We start from the raw sequence: 22,879 nt of genomic DNA, 5'->3' as shown, positions 1-22,879 counted from the left end.
CGCACTGCGCAGGAGAGTAAATAAAACTATCTTCTAAATGAATGAGAAGAAAAAACTTCATTGAGACATTGACAATTTGACACTGTTTAACAGTACGATGCTTTCGGTTTCGTGTTCATATTTTATTGCTAGTTCAGTCCCCACACGGCCACACCACTGTGCATGAATATTTCCACACTAAAATTATGGAAGACATTCAGAAAAAGGAAAAAGAAGAAGATATTATGGTAGACACTTCTCCGGATGCTGCAAAATTAAAGTTGTTAGAGAAATTTTTAAATTCTTTCAGACATAACAAACAATCACATCTCTAAACATTTTCGGCCCCGGATGAATAGTTATTCTTTGTCGTTTTTTTCTCGTTCAAGGTTATTAAGCACAAATTTCTGTATAATTATGAGTGTCGTTTGACAATCTATTAGCAAGAATTAAAGGACATGGATCAATTACATATTGAAGATATAAAACACAGGAAACACCGACCAGAAAACAGTAGAACTGCAGTGTAGCCAAAACAAATACGCCTCTAAAGCGAAACATTTGACTAATCTTTCTGGGCTACGGGGATGAACGTTCTCGTCCCGATCCGATGCCATCGGTTCGGATTGAAAAATCGGAATTTTTATAAATATGGATGGAAATCAGGAAATATTTTATGTAAAATTATCAGGATGGGTTTGAGACTACCGAGACCAGAGGCGGATCTTAGAAGGGGACTGGGGCAACTGACCCTCTAAATTTTAATTTTTTTTTAATATTATACATATTTTTAGGTTGTAAAATTGAAATTGATCCCTCTTAATTTTTTCGTGACCCCTCTCATCCACAGCATGAGACTACTGTTTCTTTAGCGATCCTTTCCAAACTTTAGACTTTCTTATAATATGATATAATATATTCATTATTAATATTATACCCTTATATAAGAAGATAGAATAATTGGATTATGATATATTTATGAGATTATTTATATTTTTATTTTTGGATATCAACTCAATTTTAGCTAAGGATTTTTCGTGGGTCGATTTAGTCTGACCAACCTTCTTCTACTTATAACCGTAGAAATTATTTTAGCCTTGTTAAGCTAGCTGACTGCTATGTGGAGCTTCCAAAGGAGTCTCATTGCAATGGTGTCCATATGCTCCACTCTTCTTTCTACACCAGCCGCACAGAATACAGCTTACACCTCATGTTCTGGTGAAGCTAAATACTCTCCCGGCAGCTCATTTGAAGCTAACCTTAAGCTCCTCCTCAATTTTCTCTCCTCAAATGCTACAAAAAACAATGGCTTCTACAACGCCACCGCTGGCCAAGGCTCCACTGAAGTAGCCTATGGTCTCTCCCACTGCCGAAGCGATTTCAGCAGTGACATCTGTCAAACATGTGTGTCCGAGGCCACTAAAGACATTCTCACTCAATGCCCCAAGTTCAAACAGGCTGTGATCTGGTATGAGGAGTGTTTCGTACGTTATTCAAACCGGTCCATTGTTGCCATCAACAATGAAACATTGGGTTGGCACTTTGGCAATCCTAGTAGTGTTAAAACAGATGCAGGCTTTAAACAAGTGCTGGATAGTACTTTGAGTGATTTAGTAACCAGGGCTTCGAATGTGACACTGTCTCATAGTAAATTTAACATTCGGTTTGCAACTGAAAGTGTTAAATATGGTGCACAAACTCTCTATGGACTAGCTCAGTGTACACCAGATTTGTCTGGCAACGACTGCGGTCACTGCCTTAGAAAGGCTATACGTTTTCTTCCACAATGCTGCGATAGGAAGCAAGGTGGCAGAGTCGTGCTGTATAGTTGTCATTTTAGATATGAGGTGTACCCCTTTTTCAATATCAAGGACTCTGCACCTTCACCGCCTTCAACTCTAAGCTCTTTACAGAAGCACAAAGGTATATATCATAATGAAACCGATCTGAGCAGGGGCGGATCTAGTAAGAGTTCCGGGGGACACATGTCCCCCCTAAATTTTTCTTAAATTTTTTCAACATTCTAAATTTTACAAAATTATAGAAGTGCCCTCACAAAATTTAATAATGTACGGGTATTTTTTGAAAATTTGCTTGTGAGTTGTGGCCCCAAGATTGGAATCCTATATCCGCCCTGGATCTGAGTGTTATCATTAATTTAACATATCATAACGCAATGAAATGTTTGTGCAGGGAAACAGCGATCATCCCAAAAGCTTTTCATACTTATTGCTCTATTGTGTGTTTCCCTGATGCTTTGTGGCGCAAGCTACTTTTTATGGATTTGGAGAAAAGCTAATAGAATGAAAGAAGATTCGGCAAATGGATTTAACAGAGACACTATTAATTCGTTCAATAGTAAGTTGACATTCTGATATCTATCATAGTTATGGTTTTTCAACTGGTATGATGACGATCACAGAAATTACAAATACTTAATTATCTTAATCTGGCTGTAGTGGATAACGATATCACAACTGTGGAATCCCTGAGACTTGAATTGAGCAAGGTTAAAGAAGCTACGAACAACTTTTCAATCAATAACAAAATAGGTGAAGGTGGATTCGGTGAGGTTTATAAGGTACAAAGCTTGAAAGTTGAAGGTCCTCTTTTTTTTCTTAGAATAAATAAAATCATGGAGATACCACAAATATATTTGAAGGTTTAAATTTCTTGTGCATAATCTGAAACTGCAGGGTATACTTGCTAATGGGAAAGAAATTGCAGTAAAGAGGCTATCAAAAAGTTCAAATCAAGGTGTAGCAGAATTTAAGAATGAGGTTGTTCTAGTGGCAAAACTTCAGCACCGAAATCTTGTAAGGCTGTTGAGATATTGCTTTGAGGGAGAGGAGAAGATTCTTATCTACGAATATATTCCCAACAAGAGCCTCGATTATGTTTTGTTTGGTAAGACTCACTTCATCGCTCTGTATGTCAGACTCCTATAAAAGGTCTATTGACAACATTGTTGACTGTCTTAACTTGGTATCTTTGTCTATGCAGATCCAGAAAAACAAGTACTATTGGACTGGCCAAGGAGATACAATATAATTGAAGGAATTGCTAAAGGATTGCATTATCTTCATGAAGAATCCCGGATAAGAATTATTCATAGAGATCTGAAACCAGGCAATATTCTGTTGGATGCTGATATGAATGCAAAAGTATCTGATTTTGGCATGTCAAGGATTTTTGGCATGGATCAAAACCATGGAAAGACAAGTAGAATTGTTGGAACTTAGTAAGCCTAATAAATCCTTCTCATAAAACAAATAGCCTATTTTGAAAATCTCTCTTGTTCGTTTTAAAATGGTTGATTGCTAAGCAAAAATAGTGCATCCATGCCCCAACTGAGGCTGGAATGGTCAATTTAACAATTACATATTGTTGGCTCTTAGAATATTTACTTGATGCTTTTGCCGCTTGCAGTGGCTACATGTCCCCAGAATATGCAATGCACGGAGACTACTCTGTGAGGTCTGATGTCTTTAGTTTCGGGGTCTTGGTTCTTGAGATTATCAGTGGCATAAGGAACAGTTCCTTCTATCACTCTACTCATGCTGATGACCTGCTTTGCTATGTAAGTTTTTTCTACCGGATACAGGCTACTAGGCTAGGATCTTTTTCCTGGTATTCACCATTCTGTTTCAACATTTAGTTATTTAGTCAGATAATATATGAATATTAGGCTTGGAGACTTTGGAGGGATGGAACACCCTTGGAATTTGTGGATCCAGGGTTATCATATTCATACTCAAGAGATGAAGCAATCAGATGTATCTATATCGCATTATTGTGCGTTCAAGAAGATGTGAATGACAGGCCATCTATGGATGCAGTGATCCACATGCTTAATAGTCATTTGGTTACCATGACTATGCCTCAGCAACCCCCATTCTTACAAAATAGTAGGAGATGCTCCTTGATAAAAGGACTGGAGTCGGATTCTTCACAAAAATTTGCTACATTCTGTTCCGTGGATGAGGCATCAATCACTGGAATCTACCCCAGATAATGTGAGAAGTCTGCCATTTTACAAAGCCTATAAATGTAACATAGTTGATTAAGAGTAGATCAGTGAATCCTGTTTTCAGTAAGCAATAAATGTAAGTGTTAGACTTGGAAAAAAAAAAAAAAACAAAACTTTGGTAGTTAGGCTTTATAATAAACTAGTTGAGATTTAAATAAATTTTTAAAATTTATTATTTATTGGAAGAATGGTATCTTTTTTTAATCACATTATTATATTTTTCTTTCATAACAATATGGCCCCCCTGTTCTATGGAGTCCACAAAATATGGCCCTCTGTTATATGGAGTCCACAAAATAAGAGTATTGGAGTCCAAAATTATTTAAAAATAATATACTCGTTTCAATTTTAATTTCTTAGTCTACAATATTTGTAAACATCTGACAATTTGCAGGTTATGTTATACAATATAATCGTTGCAATTAAAAGATAAAACAACTATTTTATAAATCACTAAACATTATATATGTAATAAAATATAACTCATAAGTAGAATAATGATTTTAATAATTGTTAATGTTGAAAGATATTAATGAATAATTGATAATTATATTTAAAACTTCTTAAAGATAGTAAATCATATATATAATTTGATTAATTAAAGATATTATTTATGACTAAACTAAAAGTTATGACTGGTACACTTATTACGGCTTAAATGCGGACTTTATAGAATTTAACTCTAACAGTTTTATTTTAGTAAAATTACTATGTTGTTTGATGATTTTTAAATTATGAAAATAATATTCAAGATCAACATATATAAGTTCGTTTGTAGCGTCTTTAATTTTGAATAAAAATTCGAAATTTTAAGTCGCAATTATTTTATTCATCTAATAGGCAAACAATATATATAATTCTAATTAGAGTTTTTGTACATCAAACGGTGGTGTTATAGTTGTTTGATAAACTAATATTGTAGTTTGACAAAATTAATTATCTTTCCAAAACTAATTTGATATCAAATATTTTGACATATTTATTGTGTTTCGGTTTTTTTTTAACTATGTTACAATATGAGCAATGACTTCATTCTTTTTGAATTTCCATTTGTCAAGTCAGTGTTACCACCGCCTTATTAGTATTTATCACAATCTTCTAGACAGCACCGAAAGATAATAATAATTATTATTAAAAAATATATGACCAAGTTTTTTGGTACTTCGGTATCAATAATAATTTTAAATTGTATGAGTTTTAAAAATTAAAACGAATAATTTCGTTGACATTATTATTCTATTGGTAGGATATTATTTTATTATAAAATCTATAATAGTATAATTATTATTACTGCCGAATAAAAAAAATTATATGATGATAACCAAATTAAAGTTATTTTATAAAATAAATTATATGAGTTTTAAAATTTAAAATGAGTAGCTTTGTTGACTGTAATTTTGTTGGTGTGATAATCATTATATTACAAAAATTCTGAGCATACATTGAAGTATTTTCATAATTATATGATAATAATAATTATTATTAAAATTTACTCCCTCCGTTTCAAATTAGATGTCCACTTTCAAAAAATCACACAGTTTAAGAAAAATGATTGTTTACAAACTAATTGCATAATATGTGGTATGAGATTGATTTAGGAAATATAAATAAGAGATATGTGATGTAGGAATAACTTTGGAAATATGATTTTGTATTGAAAGTTGAAGTGGACAACTAATTTGAAACAATTTTTTTTTTTTAAAGTAGACACGTAAATTGAAACGGAGGGAGTATATGACAATAACCAAATTTTGGTACTTTGATATTCAATATTTTGATGATATTGATTCCGCTTATTGATAAAAACTATATATGTATATTATATTAATATCAATATGAAACTTCTTATTTATTTGAGCTCTGAAGCATGATAAAAGATTTACAGAGTTGTTCCGTATATTAAATTATTTGAGTTTTAAAAATTAAAACAAATAATTTTGTTGGTAATATATTTTTATTAGTGAGATAATTGTTATAATACAAAATATAGAAGTTTTTTGGTAATAGTAATAATTGTTAAATAAAAAATAATATGATTGTAGCCAAATTTGATATGAATTTTCATAAGTTAAATTGTTAGTGATAATCCGAATCAATATAGAAGTCTTTCATAATTGTATAATAATAATTATTATAAAATCCTAAAAATGTATTATAATAACTATAAAATCTTAACAATATGAAAATCTTTTCATAATTCTATAATGATTATTGTTATTAAATAAAAAATTTAAACATTGTTCTAATCAAGTCTTTAATAATAAAATTCTAATCAATACAGAAGTCTTTCATTGTCCTAATGAATATTGAAGTCTTTAATAATAAAAATCTATTCAATATAAAAGTCTTTTGATATATAATAGTATAATAATGATTATAAATCCTACTTAATATGAAATTGACCAAATTTTAGTGTTTTTGGTACCGATGTTCGACTGAAAATGGTTTCTTAGTAAAGGTTATTGATGATTAATAAAGGTTATTGATTGCCCTGCGAAGAATTTCAAGGAAGCATGAACACTAGGGTAATACTCTAGAGGCCGATTTTTGATTCCAGATTATCATATCATAAAAGAAGTACTTATTTTAAGATTTTTGATTCCAGATTATCATATCATAAAAGAAGTACTTATTTTAAGTTTACCTGATGCGCTGTAGAGGGTGAATGGTACGTTATTCAAACCGGTCCATTATTGCCATCAACAATCAAACATTGGGTTGGTATTATTGGGAATCCTAGTAGTGTTAGAGAAGTTGCAGGCTTTAAACAAGTGCTAGACAGCACTTTGAGTGACTTGATAACCCGGGCTTCAAATGTAACTAACACCGTCTCATAATAAACATCTTATAAGGGGGTTGGCAACTCAAATTGTTAAATATGGCGCACAAACACTCTATGAACTAGTTCAGTGTACACCAGATTTGTCTGGCAACGACCGCAGTCACTACCTTAGAGAGGCTATACGTTATCTTCCTCAATGCTGCGATAGGAAGCAAGGTGGCAGAGTCGTGCTGTATTCTTGTCATTTAGAAAAAGGGGTACCCCGTGTACCCCATTTTCAAAATCGCGGACTCTGCATCATCACCTTGTTCAACTCTAAACTCATTACAGAATTCTCGAATTTTCAACGACAAGCTGATCTGAGTTTTATCTTTGTGGATCCAGAATTATCATATTCATACTCAAGAGATGGAGTCGTCAATTGTATCTATATTTAGTAATAAAATATTTCATTGTTGAAACTTTCATGAAGCAGCTGGGTGAGTCTCGTGAAACATGTTTATACTGATTCGACTAGTAGTCTAGTACGAATTTATATATCCCCTACTCCCCTAGTCCAGCTGAAAGATTCATCTTTCCGTACATTATGCTGCTAACGATGACTAAACAGGTTCCTTCCGCCATTTTCATTGCGGAAGACGAGCATTTCTATTCTGATTTGTTTGTATTGGAAAGTAAGTCACGAACCGTGTTACCCATGCACGACGTGAGGACTGAAGAGTCACCGAACTGTATGACATATTATCACGTGTGAATGAGAGTAAATGAAACTATCTTTTTATTACTCGCTTCTTCCAAAAAGATGCAGCTTGTTTAACTTCAAGGAGATTAAGATAAAAAGAGCAAGAAAGAACAAATCCATATACTTATATAAAGGAGAAGGATGAGGCGTGTAGGTGGCGGCTCTCACATCGCTCCGTTCTATTTTTCTAATTTTCTGGAATTTTTGGATGAAAAATATCAAAAATTAGAAATACTTTTTTTAGTTTTGGATATATTAGAAGCAAGTTTTAGAATCTGATTTTGTTTCAGATTATTTATAGAATATAGTAGTTTGAAAGTTTTAATCTGATTTTGTTTCAGATTATTTAATTATGGGAAAGAGTAGCACAAACTACCTTTTTTAGTTTTGGAATTTTTTGATGAAAATATCAAAAATTAAAATTATTTTTTTAGTTTCAGGTATATTAGAAGCATAATTTCTACAGGCTTTAGTTAAAAAGTGAGTAAAATGATGGGATGTATCGAAGTTTAATACCCCTCCGTCTCTATTTATCTGTCCACTTTTAATATTTTCACGCATATTGTTTCAAAAAAATATTTTCACGCATATTAAGAAAATTTAAGTTTGATAAGAAACTTCCATCAATACCTTTATTTAGTGCTTTAATTGTAGGAAAATACTAGTGGGATTACTCCATTATCCAATACAAATTTGATGAATCAGTGAATAATAGTCATGATATTTATAGCTTGAAGAACAAAGTCAAAGACTCTTCATTTTATTAAATGAAAAATTTTGCTTTGGTTATATAAATAGACAGATAAATAGGGACGAATTTTTACTTCTAAAGTAGACAGATAAATAGGGACGGAGGTAGTAATAGATTTGAGATATTGGATGTAAATAGTGTTTATTTAGTAAAAAGAGAGTATAAAATAGAGAAGTAGTGGGTGTGTAATATTGAAAAGTAGTGTTCAAAAATAGTAGGTATAATAGATTCATTGTTTTTTGGGACGTAAAAAAGAAATAAGGGTCAGTTAAAATGATACGGAGGAATTAATAATGAAAGCGAAGAAAACACAAGATGCTTTCGGTTTCGTGTTAATATTTATTGCAAGCTCAGTCCCCACACCCAGGGCTGAGAAAAACAAATCAGAACCGAAGAATCGAATCGAACTGTGAAAATTCGGTTCGATTTGATTTTTTTTCTTCAAAAATTCGGTTCTATCGATTTTTCGGTCCGGACCGAATTAAATTTCGATTCAGTCCGATCCTTTCGAAATAAATTCGGTTTCAGACCGAATAGACCAAATTATTTATATTAATTATTTAATATAATAGTATATGTTATACGTTTTAGCCACAGCCACGTATGACAAACCCAATTCTCACTTCTCTTCAGCCACCTAAATCTAAATTCTAACCAAGCTTCTCTTCAGCCACCTAAATCTAAATTCTAACCAAGCAGCAAGCAGCATACGCGGACTGTGACTGTCTCTTTCTCATGTACAGGTTCAACAATTTCTTCTCATATCTACAAACATTCTATTTTAAGTTTTGCAACAGACATATGTTTGACAAATATTCAAGAGTTTCAATTTTATTATCTTTCTTTTTTTTGGCTAAAAATTTCGGTTCCAGGGGAAGAACCGAACCAGTTCGTCCATATGTTAATTTCGATTCGATTCGATCCGGAAAAAAAATGTCAATTCGATTTTCGATTTTTTCGGTTCGGTCCGTTTTGAACCAAACCGACCGAATACTCAGCCCTACCCACACCACTGTGCAGAATACTTTCACACTTAAAATTATGGAAGACTTTTAGCGGAAAAAAAGAAAGAAAGAGAAGATATTATGGAAGATTTCTCCGGATGCTGCAAAATTAAAGTTAGAGAAATTTCTTAATTCCTCCAGCCATGACGAACAATCACATTCTAAACATTAGCGGTCCCGGATGAATAATTATTCTTTGTCGTTTTATTTTTTCTCGCTCAAGGTTATTGAGCACAAATTTCTATATAATTATGAGTGTCATTGAACAATCTATTAGCAAGAATCAAAGGACATGGATGAATTACCATCTTGAAGATATAAAACACAGGAAGCACCGACCAGAAAACAGTAGAACTGCACTGTAGACTGCAGCCAGAACAAATACGCCTCTAAAGCGAAACCTTTGACTAATCTTTCTGGGCTACGGGGATGAACGTTCTCGTCCGGATCCGATGGATTGAAAAATCGGAAACTTCTATTAATATCGAGACTATTGTTTCTTTAGCGATCCTTTCCAACGTTGACTTTCATATAATATAATATACTCCCTCCGTCCCTTTTTAGTTGTCACATTTGGTTTTGTGTCGGTCAAATTAACTAAAGTTTGACTGAAATTTATTAATATTTTATCAATTGACAAAATAAAAAAAATATGTCACCAGAAATAACTTTTAATCTACTTTAAGATGTAATTTTCAGTTTTTTAAAATAATGAGTGAGTGATTTATAATCTTTGGTCCAAACTTAGTCAATTTGACCAACAAAAATAGAAATGTGACAACTAAAAAGGGACGGAGGGAGTAACAAATATTATATAGCCTTCTACTTATAACCGTATTTATAAAAATGATTTTAGCCTTGTTAAGCTAGCTGACTGCAATGTGGAGCTTCCAAAGGAGTCTCGTTGCAATGCTGTCCATATTCTGGTGCCTATCCACTCTTCTTTCGACACCAGCTGCACATAATACAGCTCACGCATTATGTTCTGGTAAAGCTAAATACTCTCCCGGCAGCTCATTTGAAGCTAACCTTAAGCTCCTCCTCACCTGTGAAGTAGCTTATGGTCTCTCCCACTGCCGAAGCGATCTCAGCAGTTACACCTGTCAAACATGTGTCTCTGAGGCCACTCAACACATTCTCACTCAATGCCCCCGGGCCAAACAGGCTGAAGTCTGGCACGAGTACGACAAGTGTTTCGTACGTTATTCAGATCGGTTCATTCCTGCCATCAACTATGAAACATTGGGCTGGCATTTTCGCAGTCCTAGTAGTGTTAAAGAAGATGCGCGCTTTAAACAAGTGCTAGAATCTAGATAGCTGTTTACAGAAGCATAAAAGTATATAATTATTGCATTATCAAACAAAAGCTGATCTGAGTGTTATCATGAATTTAACATATCATAATGCAATAAAATGTTTGTGCAGGGAACCAGCGTTTCATACTTGTTGCTCTATTGTGTGTTTCCGTGATGCTTTGTGGCACAAGCTACTTGTTATGGATTTGGAGAAAAGCTAAGAGAATGAAAGAAGATTCGGCAAATGGATTTAAAAGAGACACTACCTATAATCTGTTCAATAGTAAGTTGACATTCTGATATCTATCATAGCTATGGCTTTTCAACTTGTATGACAGATCACAGAAATTACAAATATTTAACTATCTTAATCTGGCTGTAGTGGATAACGATATCACAACTGTGGAATCCCTGAGGCTTGAATTGAGCGAGGTTAAAGAAGCTACAAACAACTTTTCAATCAATAACAAAATAGGTGAAGGTGGATTCGGTGAGGTTTATAAGGTACAAAGCTTGAAAGTTGAAGGTCCACTTTTTATTTGCTAAATAAAGCTGAATGTCATATTAGAATAAATCATAAAATCGTAGAGATACCACAAATATATTTTGAAGTTTTGAATTTCTTATGCATAATCTCAAAATGCAGGGGGTACTTGCTAATGGGAAAGAAATTGCAGTAAAGAGGCTATCAAAAAGTTCAAATCAAGGTGTAGCAGAATTTAAGAACGAGGTTGTTCTAGTGGCAAAACTTCAGCACCGAAATCTTGTAAGGCTGTTGGGATATTGCTTTGAGGGAGAGGAAAAGATTCTTATCTATGAATATATTCTCAACAAGAGCCTCGACTATGTTTTGTTTGGTAAGACTCACTTCATCGCTCTATATATCAGACTCCTATCAAAGGTCTATTGACAACATTGTTGACTGTCTTAACTTGGTATCTTTGTGCAGACCCAAAAAAGCAAGTACTATTGGCCTGGCCAAGGAGATACAATATTATTGAAGGAATTGCTAAAGGATTGCATTATCTTCATGAAGAATCCCGGATAAGAATTATTCATAGAGATCTGAAACCAGGCAACATTCTGTTGGATGCTGATATGAATGCAAAAGTATCTGATTTTGGCATGTCAAGGATTTTTGGCATGGATCAAAATCATGGAACGACAAGTAGAATTGTTGGAACTCAGTAAGCCTAATGAATCCTTCTCATAAAACAAACAGCCTATTTTTTTAAAAATATCTTTTAAATAGTTGATTGCTAAACCAAAAATAGCGTATCCATGCCCCAACTAGGGTATGTATGGTCAATTTAACAATTACATATTTTTGGCTCTTAGAAAATTTACTTGATGCTTTGGCCGCTTGCAGTGGCTACATGTCCCCAGAGTATGCAATGCACGGGGACTACTCTGTGAGGTCTGATGTCTTTAGTTTCGGGGTCTTGGTTCTTGAGATTATCAGTGGCATAAGGAACAGTTCTTTCTATCACTCTACTCATGCTGATGACCTGCTTTGCTATGTAAGTTTTTTCTACCAGATACAGGCTACTAGGCTAGGATCTTTTTCCTGGTATTCAACATTCTGTTTCAACATTTAGTTATTTAGTCAGATAATATATGAATATTATAGGCTTGGAGACTTTGGAGGCATGGAACACCCTTGGAATTTGTGGATCCAGGGTTATCATATTCATACTCAAGAGATGAAGCAATCAGATGTATCTATATCGCATTATTGTGCGTTCAAGAAGATGTGAATGATAGGCCATCTATGGATGCAGTGATCCACATGCTTAATAGTCATTTGGTTACCATGACTATGCCTCAGCAACCCCCATTCTTACAAAATAGTAGGAGATGCTCCTTGATACAAGGACTGGAGTCGGATTCTTCACGAAAATTTGCTACATCCTGTTCCGTGGATGAGGCATCAATCACTGGAATCTACCCCAGATAATGTGAGAAGTCTGCCACAAAGCCTATAAATGTAATATAGTTGATTATGACTAGATCAGTGAATCCTGTTTTCAGTAAGCAATAAATGTAACACAGGAGACTCTAATTTTATAGTAGCATTAATTTTAAATGTGATCAGTCACATTGATGTAATCCTAATCCAAAACTCATGTAATGAAAATTTGTTTAACGTCTGGACTTTTTGTTCACATTGTTCACCCCTCAGTACTATCCCAAGAACGAGAGATTTCAGAAACAATAATACTCTTCATATAAAAAGCAGGCTCTGAAGGTACTGCAAGAGTGAGTGAGAAGCTGTTGAGCATAAGCACCACCGATGCCATGGTAGGTCTGTCGCTAGCATCTTCTTGCACACACAGTAACCCGATATGAATACATCTCATCATTTCGTGTACTGAACCTGAACTGTTTCTTAATACTGGATCTATAACTTTGGATGCAGTCCCTTGTCGCCAATTTTTCCAAGCCTAAATTTATTCAACAATCAAATGTAATAAGTAGATTTAACCCTTTAATCTATTAGAATTAAACTATTGTGGAGTTGAACTTACAAAGCTTGCAAGGTCCCCTGTATTCTCCCCATTCTGAAAAAAACTGTAGTTCTTTCGACCACTTACTATTTCCAGAAGTAAGACACCAAAGCTAAACACGTCGGACTTCACTGAAAACTGCCCGTACAAGGCATACTCAGGTGCCATATATCCACTGCAATGCACGGACAGAGATTGTTAGCATCAATTTTATTTAAATGCAAGGATGAAATTTAATTTAGTGGCGAGACTTACTATGTTCCCACAATTCTATTTGTCATTCCTTGAGTTTCATCTAAGTTGAATAGCCTTGCCATTCCAAAATCTGCAATCTTGGGATTCATCTCCCCATCTAGCAAAATATTACCAGCTTTTAGATCACGGTGTATGATTCGTAACCTGGAATCTTCATGCAGGTACAGAAGTCCCCTTGCAACTCCTCCAATGATTTTGTATCGTTTTTCCCAATCCAAATATGAACGCTTCTCTAGATCTACATGAAAATGATCATATATCGTGAAGTCATGAATTGGAAAGAGAAGATTTCATAAGTTGTAGCTAAAAGTAAGCATTTGCAAAGAATCAAGAGGCAAAATTACATACCAAATATCAAATGATCAAGACTTGCATTAGGCACAAACTCGTATATCAAAAGTCTTTCGGTTCCTTTGAAGGAAAATCCGAGGAGTCTAACTAAATTTCTGTGTTGCAGTCGTGCCACTAATATGATCTCGTTTTTGAATTCTTGTTCACCTTGAACTGAACCGCTAGAAAGTCTTTTTACAGCTACTTCTTGACCATTTTCCAGAGTACCCTGTAATATTCAAGGAAGAGATTCATGCAAGGATAACATTAATTACTGCAGAACAATTATGAAAAATAACCTTAGTAGTACATAATATTTTGCTGCTTTTGACAAGTTAAAACATGGTTTGCTAGATTTACTATTTGTTCACCTTGTAAACAGCTCCAAATCCGCCTTCCCCAAGCTTATTGCTATCTGAGAAGCTCTTTGTAGCAGATTCTACCATACCAAAGTCGTACTGGAAGGATTCTATGCTGATTATATCTTCGACAGAGCCATCTGAAGAACAAACACATTACACCATTCAATGGACAAACAGATGGCACTTTATTGATATGATTAGCTCATACAATCTTTAGCACTACAACATTTCGAGTAAGCTATTGTATTGACAAGCAACAAAACTTACGGTGCACTGTTTCAGTATTTATGCGATGCTTTGTCTTTCTTCGGAAGATGCAAAACAGAACAATCAAGAGCATAGCAAGACCAGAAACCACAACTGCAGTTATAAGTACTGTTCTTTTGGTATTTTTATCTCTGCCTGCGGAAATTTAAAGCAGAAAATTGTCTTAAAATTGCTCTCATATGGACTACAATAACTAATGGTAAAAAATGCAACTTTTAGGAGACTGATAATCTTTTCTTTACCAGGAATCACGGATGGGGGTGATGGCGGAGACAGCTGCTGCCTTGGCGGTGGTGCATTAACTGGAGAAATTTCGTTAAAAAAATGTCTGATATCATAGATAAGCTTACAGCTGGGATTAAAAATTTGCCTGCCAATTTTTCCACTACAACACAATGGAATTTGTTCAGTAACCGTATCAAGACAATCACTGCACTGCGTTGAAGATAAATCAGGAGTACACTGCATAAGCCCCCATATAGTCAAGAAGTCCGGGCCACTTACATTCCCAGTGGCAAACTTTTTTCCTGCAGCTTGCACTTTCAAATTACTCAACAACTTTTGAAGGTCCTGATCAAATTGAGCAACGTCAGTTGCACTTTCGGAATTATAATAAGACCAAGCTGGCAGCGTTTCAATGTTGTTAAGAATCACGCGGTTTGAGTACCTTAACGTGCACTCATCATACCATCCAACAGCCTCATTTTGGTCAGGACATAATTCTTTCAACCTGATAATTGAGTCATTGACACAACTTCTACAAACATCAGGCTGAAAGTCTTTCCTACAAAGCACGATCGTGTTAACTCTGTCCTGGTCTTCCCCCACTGAGGCGTTGTAGAAACCAGAGTTGCTTAAATTTGCAGCAATAGAGAGGGTGGCTAGAGCCCTGTCCAAGTTTTTTTCATAAGTACTGTTACTCGTGTAGTTGCCACTAGTTCCACAGCTGTGGATTATGTACTTGGACCAGCTAACGGAAATACAGCCTATGAAAATACAGAAAGTAAATACAAGTATTCTGGAAGAAGTTACTACCATCATTTCTTGATTAACCTCAGAGAATTGGATATGAAGTTGTGAGTTTAATTTTCGTGCTGCTGATCTGGTTATACATAGAATGGTAAATGCTGAAAAGTCAATTTCCCAAGCAACAATATTTTTGTGTTAAGCGTATAGTAATGGTTAAAAGCTAACGAATCAGGAGTCGCTGATGAGATCATACATATATCTTAATCGACTAAATGATTAAGCAAATTGCAATTGATTGAAACAGAAGGGTCAAGGACATAAAATAACTAGTTTCTTACTTTTATGTTCCTGTGTATTACATTTTCTGAAAACGATAGTTTTGGCAGGGCTCTATCTTGTACTCAGGCAGACATGCTTGAACTTGGATTCAAACTCTCAACTACTTGTATTAGTTTTAAGTATTCAATCTGTTGAACGTTCTCAGCTTTCACAAGGCATGTTGCTTATATTAAAACACATCTTAGCTTTGTATATTCTTTTTATACTTCCGTTTTTGGCAAAACATTGAAAATACAAATAAAACTTCAAAGGCTGCTAAACCAGCAAGAATATATAAAATCCACCACTCGTCATCATGAATACACAGCGGTGATTGAGGCTCATTGATAAAGTACTAAACAGAATTTTCCTTGCTGATGCTAAATCTGTTGCTTCCCCTGGCACTAATCTTATCTGTAACCAATGTCACTTCTGGATCATTTCTACGTTTCTGTGTCTTGTTATCGTGGATATAGATCTGTGATTGAAGCCTCGTCGATAGAGTACTGGACAGAATTTTCTGTGCTGTTTTTAGAATTGTGGCTTACCCGAGAATCATTATTTTCAGCATCAATGGTACTGTGCATTAAGAAAGCAGGCTTGGAAGGTACAGCAAGAGAGTGAGAGAAGCTATTTAGCATAAGCACCACTGACGCCATGGTAGGCCTGTCCGTAACATTTTCTTGTACACATAGTAGCCCGATGTGAATACATCTGATCATTTCATGTATAGATCCTGAACTGTTTTTCAGTATTGGATCTATGACATTGGACGGAGTCCCTTCTCGCCAATTCTTCCATGCCTGAAAGTACTCAGCAATATCATAGATGATAATAGCATTTTATAGAAACAAAATGTCGCGTGAATGTAGTCAAATATAATCAGAATTCAAGATAATGCTACTTACAAAGCTAGCAAGGTCCTCTACATTCCCCCCGTTTCGGAAATTATGGTTCTTCTTACCGCTAAGTATTTCCAGAACTAATACGCCAAAGCTGAACACATCAGACTTAACTGAGAACTGGCCATACATCGCATACTCAGGTGCCATATACCCACTGCAATTTACAGGAAGATACTGTTTACACTTTACACAACTCAATTTTCAGAATGCTATAATAATTACTGTCATTAGCCTACTAATGATGCGAACAATGATAAGAACGCTTACTATGTTCCCACAATTTTATTTGTCATTGCTTGAGTTTCATCCAAGTCAAAAAGTCTTGCCATGCCAAAATCTGCAATTTTAGGATTCATCTCTGCATCTAGCAGAACATTGCTAGCTTTTAGATCACGGTGAATAATCCGTAGTCTAGAATCCTCGTGAAGGTACAGAATTCCCCTGGCAACTCCACTTATGATCTTGTATCGTCTTTCCCAGTCCAAATACGTACGTTTCACCGTATCTACAATATCCACAACCATATATAACTATTAGTGATTTGAGCATTCATAAGCTTTAGGCAATGAAATAAAAGCAAGAGTGCGTAAATCATCTATAATTTTCATACCAAATATGAAGTGGTCCAGACTTGCATTAGGCATAAACTCATAGATGAGAAGTCTTTCACTTCCTTCAAAGCAGAATCCAACAAGTCTAACTAAATTTCTGTGCTGCAGTTTGGCCACTAATATCACCTCGTTAATGAATTCTTGTTGACCTTGATTTGAACCTGTAGAAAGTCTCTTCACAGCTATTTCTTGACCATTTTGGAATGCACCCTATAGTATTTACCATTGAAAGTGGAAAAAATCATAGTGAAAGCGAAGAATTTACAGAAAGTAGCTTTGGCTGACTGCATAAATTTGCTTCGGAAAATTAGAAACATATTCCAACAGAAATCTGTTCTTACCTTGTAAACGGATCCAAATCCACCTTCTCCGAGTTTATTACTATCTGAAAAACTATTTGTAGCTGCTTGAATAGTACTAAAGTCATATCTCAGGGATTCAATGGTACTTATGTCTTCGACATCATCATTGTCATCTTAATAACATGAAAAAACGACTAATTAGCAAACATGGAATGCTGTTCAGGTCCGCTTCAACCAAACTTAGGGGTTAATTGGCCTTATAGCTCTAATTTATGTGTGATATGTTTATATATATGGGATCTAACTGAAATAACACGACAAAACAATTTAAATACCAGACAAATAAACAAAACACCAGTTTCAAATAGCACTGGAGTTGATATAAGATAAACCAGAGCGTCGTTGTATGAACAAGCAACACAGAACTTACTCCGTGATCTCCCAGCATATGTCCTCTGCTCTCGTTTTCTTTTCACAACGAAAACCAGAACAAACAGGAGCATCACAAAACCAACAATGACAACGACAATAACAATTATCATTCGCTTATTACTTTCATCTTTGACAGCAGCTGCAAAAAAGAAAAAAGAAAAAAGTTTGAGTAACTTTATTAATTAATCCAGAATATGCAGAAGGATCCATGACCTTACCAGGAGGTGGTACTGATGGCGGTTTCAGAGGCAGCTGCGACTGTGGAGGAGGTGCATTCACCAGAGTCTCGTTATAAAAACGATACGTTTCATATCTAATGTCACAGCTGGGGTTAAATATGTGCCCTCTTATTTTTCCACTACAACATGATGGAAAAAGCCCCTTCAGTTGATCGATACAAATAGTGCACTGTGTCGAAGACAAGTCAGGACTGCACTGCATTAGGCCATAAATAGTAGAGAAGACGTCCTCACCAGTGACATTCCCCGTGGCAAACTTTTCTTGTGCAGCTCGTCCCTTCAACTCATCCATCAAATCATTAAGGTCCTTGTTAAATTGAATCGCATCAGTAGCATTATCCTGAAACTGTATATACACAGTAGGCCAAGTTTCGACATTGTAGAAAATTGAACCATTGGAGTATCTTAGTATGCACTCATCGTACCATATATCAGCCTCCTTAGTGGAAGGACACAATTCTCTTAAGTTGTTCATCGAGTCCTTGACACAGCTTCTGCAGATATCAGGCTGAACGTCACATCTGCAGTAAACGAGGGCATTAACCTGGTCCAGACCCTCGCCCACGGAGGCATTATAGAAACCAGAGTTGCTCTTTTTTGCAGCGGAAATGAGGGTGGCTTGAGCTGTGTCTAGGTTCCTCCTGTAAATGCTGGTACTAGTGTAATTGACTTTGTTGTCACGACCACAGGCCACGTTATAGAAATCGGACCGAATAACAGAAACACTAAAGGTGAACATACATAGAATGAAAACAGATGATCCCGGAGAGGCCATTACCATCATTGTTTGGTTTATATGTGAATTTGCTTCCTCTAGTACAGCTGAGGAAATTTTATAATGCTGCTCATATGGTTAAGTACCTCTTCTTAAATGTTCCATCTGCACAAGATGCGTGGAATGAGTCATGCACAGACGTAAACTTTACGCTTGAGTCAACAGTGAAGGTCTTTTCCCGTTTCCTGGCAAATTTTCAAAGTCAAGCCATGAACTGAAAGGAACAGGAGTGACCATTTATTAATTATAGAGAATTTCATGGGTTTGGCTAGGTTTTACACAGATTTGCAAAAATGTGACTGAATTTTAAATTTGCATAAATGTGGATGAAGATTGACTTCTTTAGTTTATGTTTTTTAAACGAGTCAACGGTTGAAAACTAATGTTCTTAGCAGCAACCAAGATTTTGAAAGGCAGAGTCGAACTTTAGTCACCTTTCTGCTAATCAGTGTAAAACGTAGCCACACCCTGAAATTTACTCTTAATTTTATTGTGAATAATATCATGGACAAGAGTCAGTTGTTTATAACATAAACTAATATCTAACGTATCAGGAGTTACTGATGAGATCATACATATATCTTAATCGACTAAATTGTTAAGCAAATTGCAGTTTATTGAAACAGCAGGGTCAAGGACATAAAAATAACTAGCTTCTTGATTTTACATTCCTGTGTATTACATTTTTTGACAATGGTAGTTTTGGCAGGGCTTTATTTTAAACTCAGGCAGACAGGGGCGGAACTGGGGGGGGCGAGGGGGGGCTGGAGCCCCGGCCAGGAAAAAACATTCTCAGCTTTCACAAGGCATGTTGCTTATATTAAAACACAGCTTAGCTTTGTATATTCTTTTTGTACTTCCGTTTTTGGCAAAACATTGAAAATACAAATAAAACTTCAAAGGCTGCTAAACGAGCAAGAATATATAAAATCCACCACTCGTCATCATGAATACACAGCGGTGATTGAAGGCTCGTTAATAGAGTACTTAACAGAATTTTCCTTGCTGATGCTAGATCTGTTGCTTCCCCTGGAACTAATATTATCTGTAACCAATGTCACTTCTGGATCATTTCCACGTTTCTGTGTCTTGTTATCGTGGATATAGATCTGTGATTGAAGCCTCATCGATAGAGTACTGGACAGAATTTTCTGTGCTGTTTCTAGAATTATTTTCGGTATCACTGCTACTGTGCATTAAGAACGCAGGCTTAGAAGGTACAGCAAGAGAGTGAGAGAAGCTATTTAGCATTAGTACCACTGATGCCATGGTAGGCCTGTCCGTAACTTTTTCTTGTACACATAGTAGCCCGATGTGAATACATCTGATCATTTCGTGTATCGATCCTGAACTGTTTTTCAGTATTGGATCTATGACATTGGACAAGGTCCCTTCTCGCCAATTCTTCCATGCCTGAAAGTACTCAGCATGATCAAAGGTGATAATAGCATTTATATATTCGAAATGTTGCATGAATATAGTCAAATATATTCAGAAATTAAGATAATGCAACTTACAAAGCTAGCAAGCTCCTCTACATTGCCCCCATTTCGGAAATTATGATTCTTCTTACCGCTAAGTATTTCCAGAACTAATACGCCAAAGCTGAATACGTCAGACTTAACTGAGAACTGGCCATACATTGCATACTCCGGTGCCATATACCCACTGCAATTTACAGGAAGATACTGTTTACATAACTCAATTTTCATAACATAAAATAATTTCTGCCATTACTAATGGTGCGAACAATGGTAAGAAAACTTACTATGTTCCCACAATTTTATTTGTCATTGCTTGAGTTTCATTCAAGTCAAATAGTCTTGCGATGCCAAAATCTGCAATTTTAGGGTTCATATCTGCATCTAGCAGAACATTGCTAGCTTTTAGATCACGGTGAATAATCCGTAGTCTAGAATCCTCGTGAAGGTACAGAATTCCCCTAGCAACTCCACTTATTATCTTGTATCGTCTTTCCCAGTCCAAATACGAACGTTTCATCATATCTACAATATCCACAACTATTAGTTACCGATCATTTTAGCATTCATAAACTTTAGGCAATGAAATAAAAGCAAGAGTGTGAAAATCATCTATGATTTTCATACCAAATATGAAGTAGTCCAGACTTGCATTAGGCATAAACTCATAGATGAGAAGTCTTTCACTTCCTTCAAAGCAGAATCCAACAAGTTTAACTAAATTTCTGTGCTGCAGTTTGGCCACTAATATGACCTCATTAATGAATTCTTTTTGCCCTTGATTAGAACCTCTAGAAAGTCGCTTCACCGCTATTTCTTTACTATCTTGGAATGCACCCTATCATAGTGTAAGCGAAGAATTTTCGGAAAGTAACTTTGGCTGACTGCATAAATTTACTTCAGAAAATCAGAAACATATTCCAACAAAAATCTGTTCTTACCTTATAAACGGATCCAAATCCACCTTCACCAAGTTTATTACTATCTGAAAAACTATTTGTAGCTGCTTGAATAGTACTAAAGTCATATCTCAGGGATTCAATGGTACTTATGTCTACGACATCGTCATCATCATCTGAATAACATGAAAACGACTAATTAGCCAACACGAAACGCTGTTCAGGTCCTCTTCAACCAAACTTAGGGGTTAATTGGCCTTATAGCTATAATTTATGTGTAATATGTTTATATAACTGAAATAACACATCAAAACAATTTAAATAGAAGACAAATAAACGAAACACCAGTTTCAAATATAGAATTTGAGTTGATATAAGATAAAACAGAGAGTCGTTGTATGAACAAGCAACACAGAACTTACTCCGGGATCTCCCGATATATGTCCTCTGCTCTCGTCTTCTTTTCACAACGCAAACCATAACAAACAGGAGTATCACAAAACCAACAATGACAACGACAATAATAAGTACCATTCGCTTATTACTATCATCTTTGCCAGCAGCTGCAAAAAAAAAAAAAAAAGTTTGAGTAACTTTATTAATCCAGAACATGCAGAAATACATGACCTTACCAGGAGGTGGTACTAATGGCGGTTTCAGAGGCAGCTGCGACTGTGGAGGAGGTGCATTCACCAGAGTCTCGTTATAAAAACGATACGTTTCATATCTAATGTCACAGCTGGGGTTAGTAATGTGCCCTCTTATTTTTCCACTACAACATGATTGAAGAAATACCTCAAGTTGATCGATACAATTAGTGCACTGTTTCAAAGACAAATCAGGACTGCACTGCATTAGGCCATAAATAGTCGAGAAGAAGTACTCGTGATTAAGAGTCGAGAAGACGTCCTCAGCAGTTACATTCCCCGTGGCAAACTTTTCTTGTGCAACTCGTCCCTTCAACTTATCCAACAAATCACGAAGGTTCTTATTGAATTGAATCACATCAGTAACATTATTCTGAAGTTGCCAATACACAGTAGGCCAAGTTTCCACTTTGTTAAAAATTGAAGCATTCGAGTATCTTAGTATACACTCATCGTACCATATATCAGCCTCCTTAGTGGAAGGACACAATTCTCTTAACTTGTTCATTGAGTCCTTCACACAGCTTCTGCAGATATCAGGTTGAACGTCCCGTCTACAATAAACAAGAGCATTAACCTGGTCCAGACCCTCACCCACAGAGGCATTATAGAAACCAGAGCTGCTCTTTTTTGCAGCGGAAATGAGGGTGGCTTGAACGGTGTCTAGGTTCCTCTTATAAATGCTGGTACTAGTGTAATTGACTTTGTTGTCACGACCACAGGCCACGTTATAGAAATCAGACCGAATAACAGAAACACTACAGATAAACATACATAGAATGAAAACAGATGATCCTGGAGAGGCCATTACCATTATTGTTTAGTTTATATGTGATTTTGCTTCCTCTAGTACAGCTGAGGAAATTTTATAATGCTGCTCATATGGTTAAGTACCTCTTCGTAAATGTTCCATCTGTACAAGATGCGTGGAATGAGTCATGCACAGACGTAAACTTTACGCTTGAGTCAACAGTGAAGGTCTTTTCCCGTTTCCTGG

At 35.5% G+C, this 22,879-nt stretch overlaps 3 protein-coding genes across 4 annotated transcripts; 1 reads left to right on the top strand and 2 right to left on the bottom strand.

The window, feature by feature from the left end:
• Positions 1-1,010: 1,010 nt before the first annotated feature.
• On the top strand, positions 1,011-11,802 carry LOC108207820 (cysteine-rich receptor-like protein kinase 19). Its single transcript, XM_017378253.2, has 11 exons — positions 1,011-1,902; positions 2,173-2,337; positions 2,439-2,560; positions 2,676-2,886; positions 2,983-3,220; positions 3,409-3,559; positions 3,668-3,982; positions 10,701-10,866; positions 10,966-11,087; positions 11,230-11,440; positions 11,533-11,802. The coding sequence occupies exons 1-11, from the start codon at positions 1,098-1,100 to the stop codon at positions 11,772-11,774; spliced, it is 2,748 nt and encodes a 915-aa protein (XP_017233742.2). The 5' UTR covers positions 1,011-1,097; the 3' UTR covers positions 11,775-11,802.
• An 835-nt stretch (positions 11,803-12,637) lies between these two features.
• LOC108224177 (cysteine-rich receptor-like protein kinase 44) lies at positions 12,638-15,436 on the bottom strand. The gene is made up of 7 exons (XM_017398731.2): positions 14,547-15,436; positions 14,305-14,439; positions 14,047-14,174; positions 13,694-13,904; positions 13,346-13,583; positions 13,112-13,265; positions 12,638-13,027 (listed from the first exon to the last, which is right to left on the bottom strand). The coding sequence occupies exons 1-7, from the start codon at positions 15,343-15,345 to the stop codon at positions 12,755-12,757; spliced, it is 1,938 nt and encodes a 645-aa protein (XP_017254220.1). The 5' UTR covers positions 15,346-15,436; the 3' UTR covers positions 12,638-12,754.
• A 340-nt stretch (positions 15,437-15,776) lies between these two features.
• On the bottom strand, positions 15,777-22,865 carry LOC108205455 (cysteine-rich receptor-like protein kinase 44). Of its 2 annotated transcripts, none has more exons than XM_017375424.2 (7): positions 18,060-18,940; positions 17,840-17,980; positions 17,449-17,582; positions 17,107-17,317; positions 16,764-17,001; positions 16,500-16,650; positions 15,777-16,394 (listed from the first exon to the last, which is right to left on the bottom strand). In XM_017375424.2, exons 1-7 carry the CDS (start codon positions 18,862-18,864, stop codon positions 16,053-16,055), a joined length of 2,022 nt encoding a protein of 673 aa, XP_017230913.1. In that variant the 5' UTR covers positions 18,865-18,940; the 3' UTR covers positions 15,777-16,052. The 2 variants fall into 2 exon arrangements, with proteins under 2 accessions (XP_017230913.1, XP_017230894.1); XM_017375405.2 differs by lacking the exons at positions 15,777-16,394; positions 16,500-16,650; positions 16,764-17,001; ... (2 more) ...; positions 17,840-17,980; positions 18,060-18,940 and adding exons at positions 19,124-20,268; positions 20,373-20,523; positions 20,624-20,861; ... (2 more) ...; positions 21,658-21,798; positions 21,868-22,865.
• Between the last annotated feature and the right edge of the window lie 14 nt (positions 22,866-22,879).

Source organism: Daucus carota, chromosome 1 (genome assembly GCF_001625215.2).
Source record: "Daucus carota subsp. sativus chromosome 1, DH1 v3.0, whole genome shotgun sequence".
In the NCBI taxonomy this organism is placed as follows: Eukaryota; Viridiplantae; Streptophyta; class Magnoliopsida; order Apiales; family Apiaceae; genus Daucus; species Daucus carota.
The sequence above is the reverse complement of the archived record's forward strand: the minus strand, read 5'-3'. Positions and strand labels throughout refer to the sequence as shown.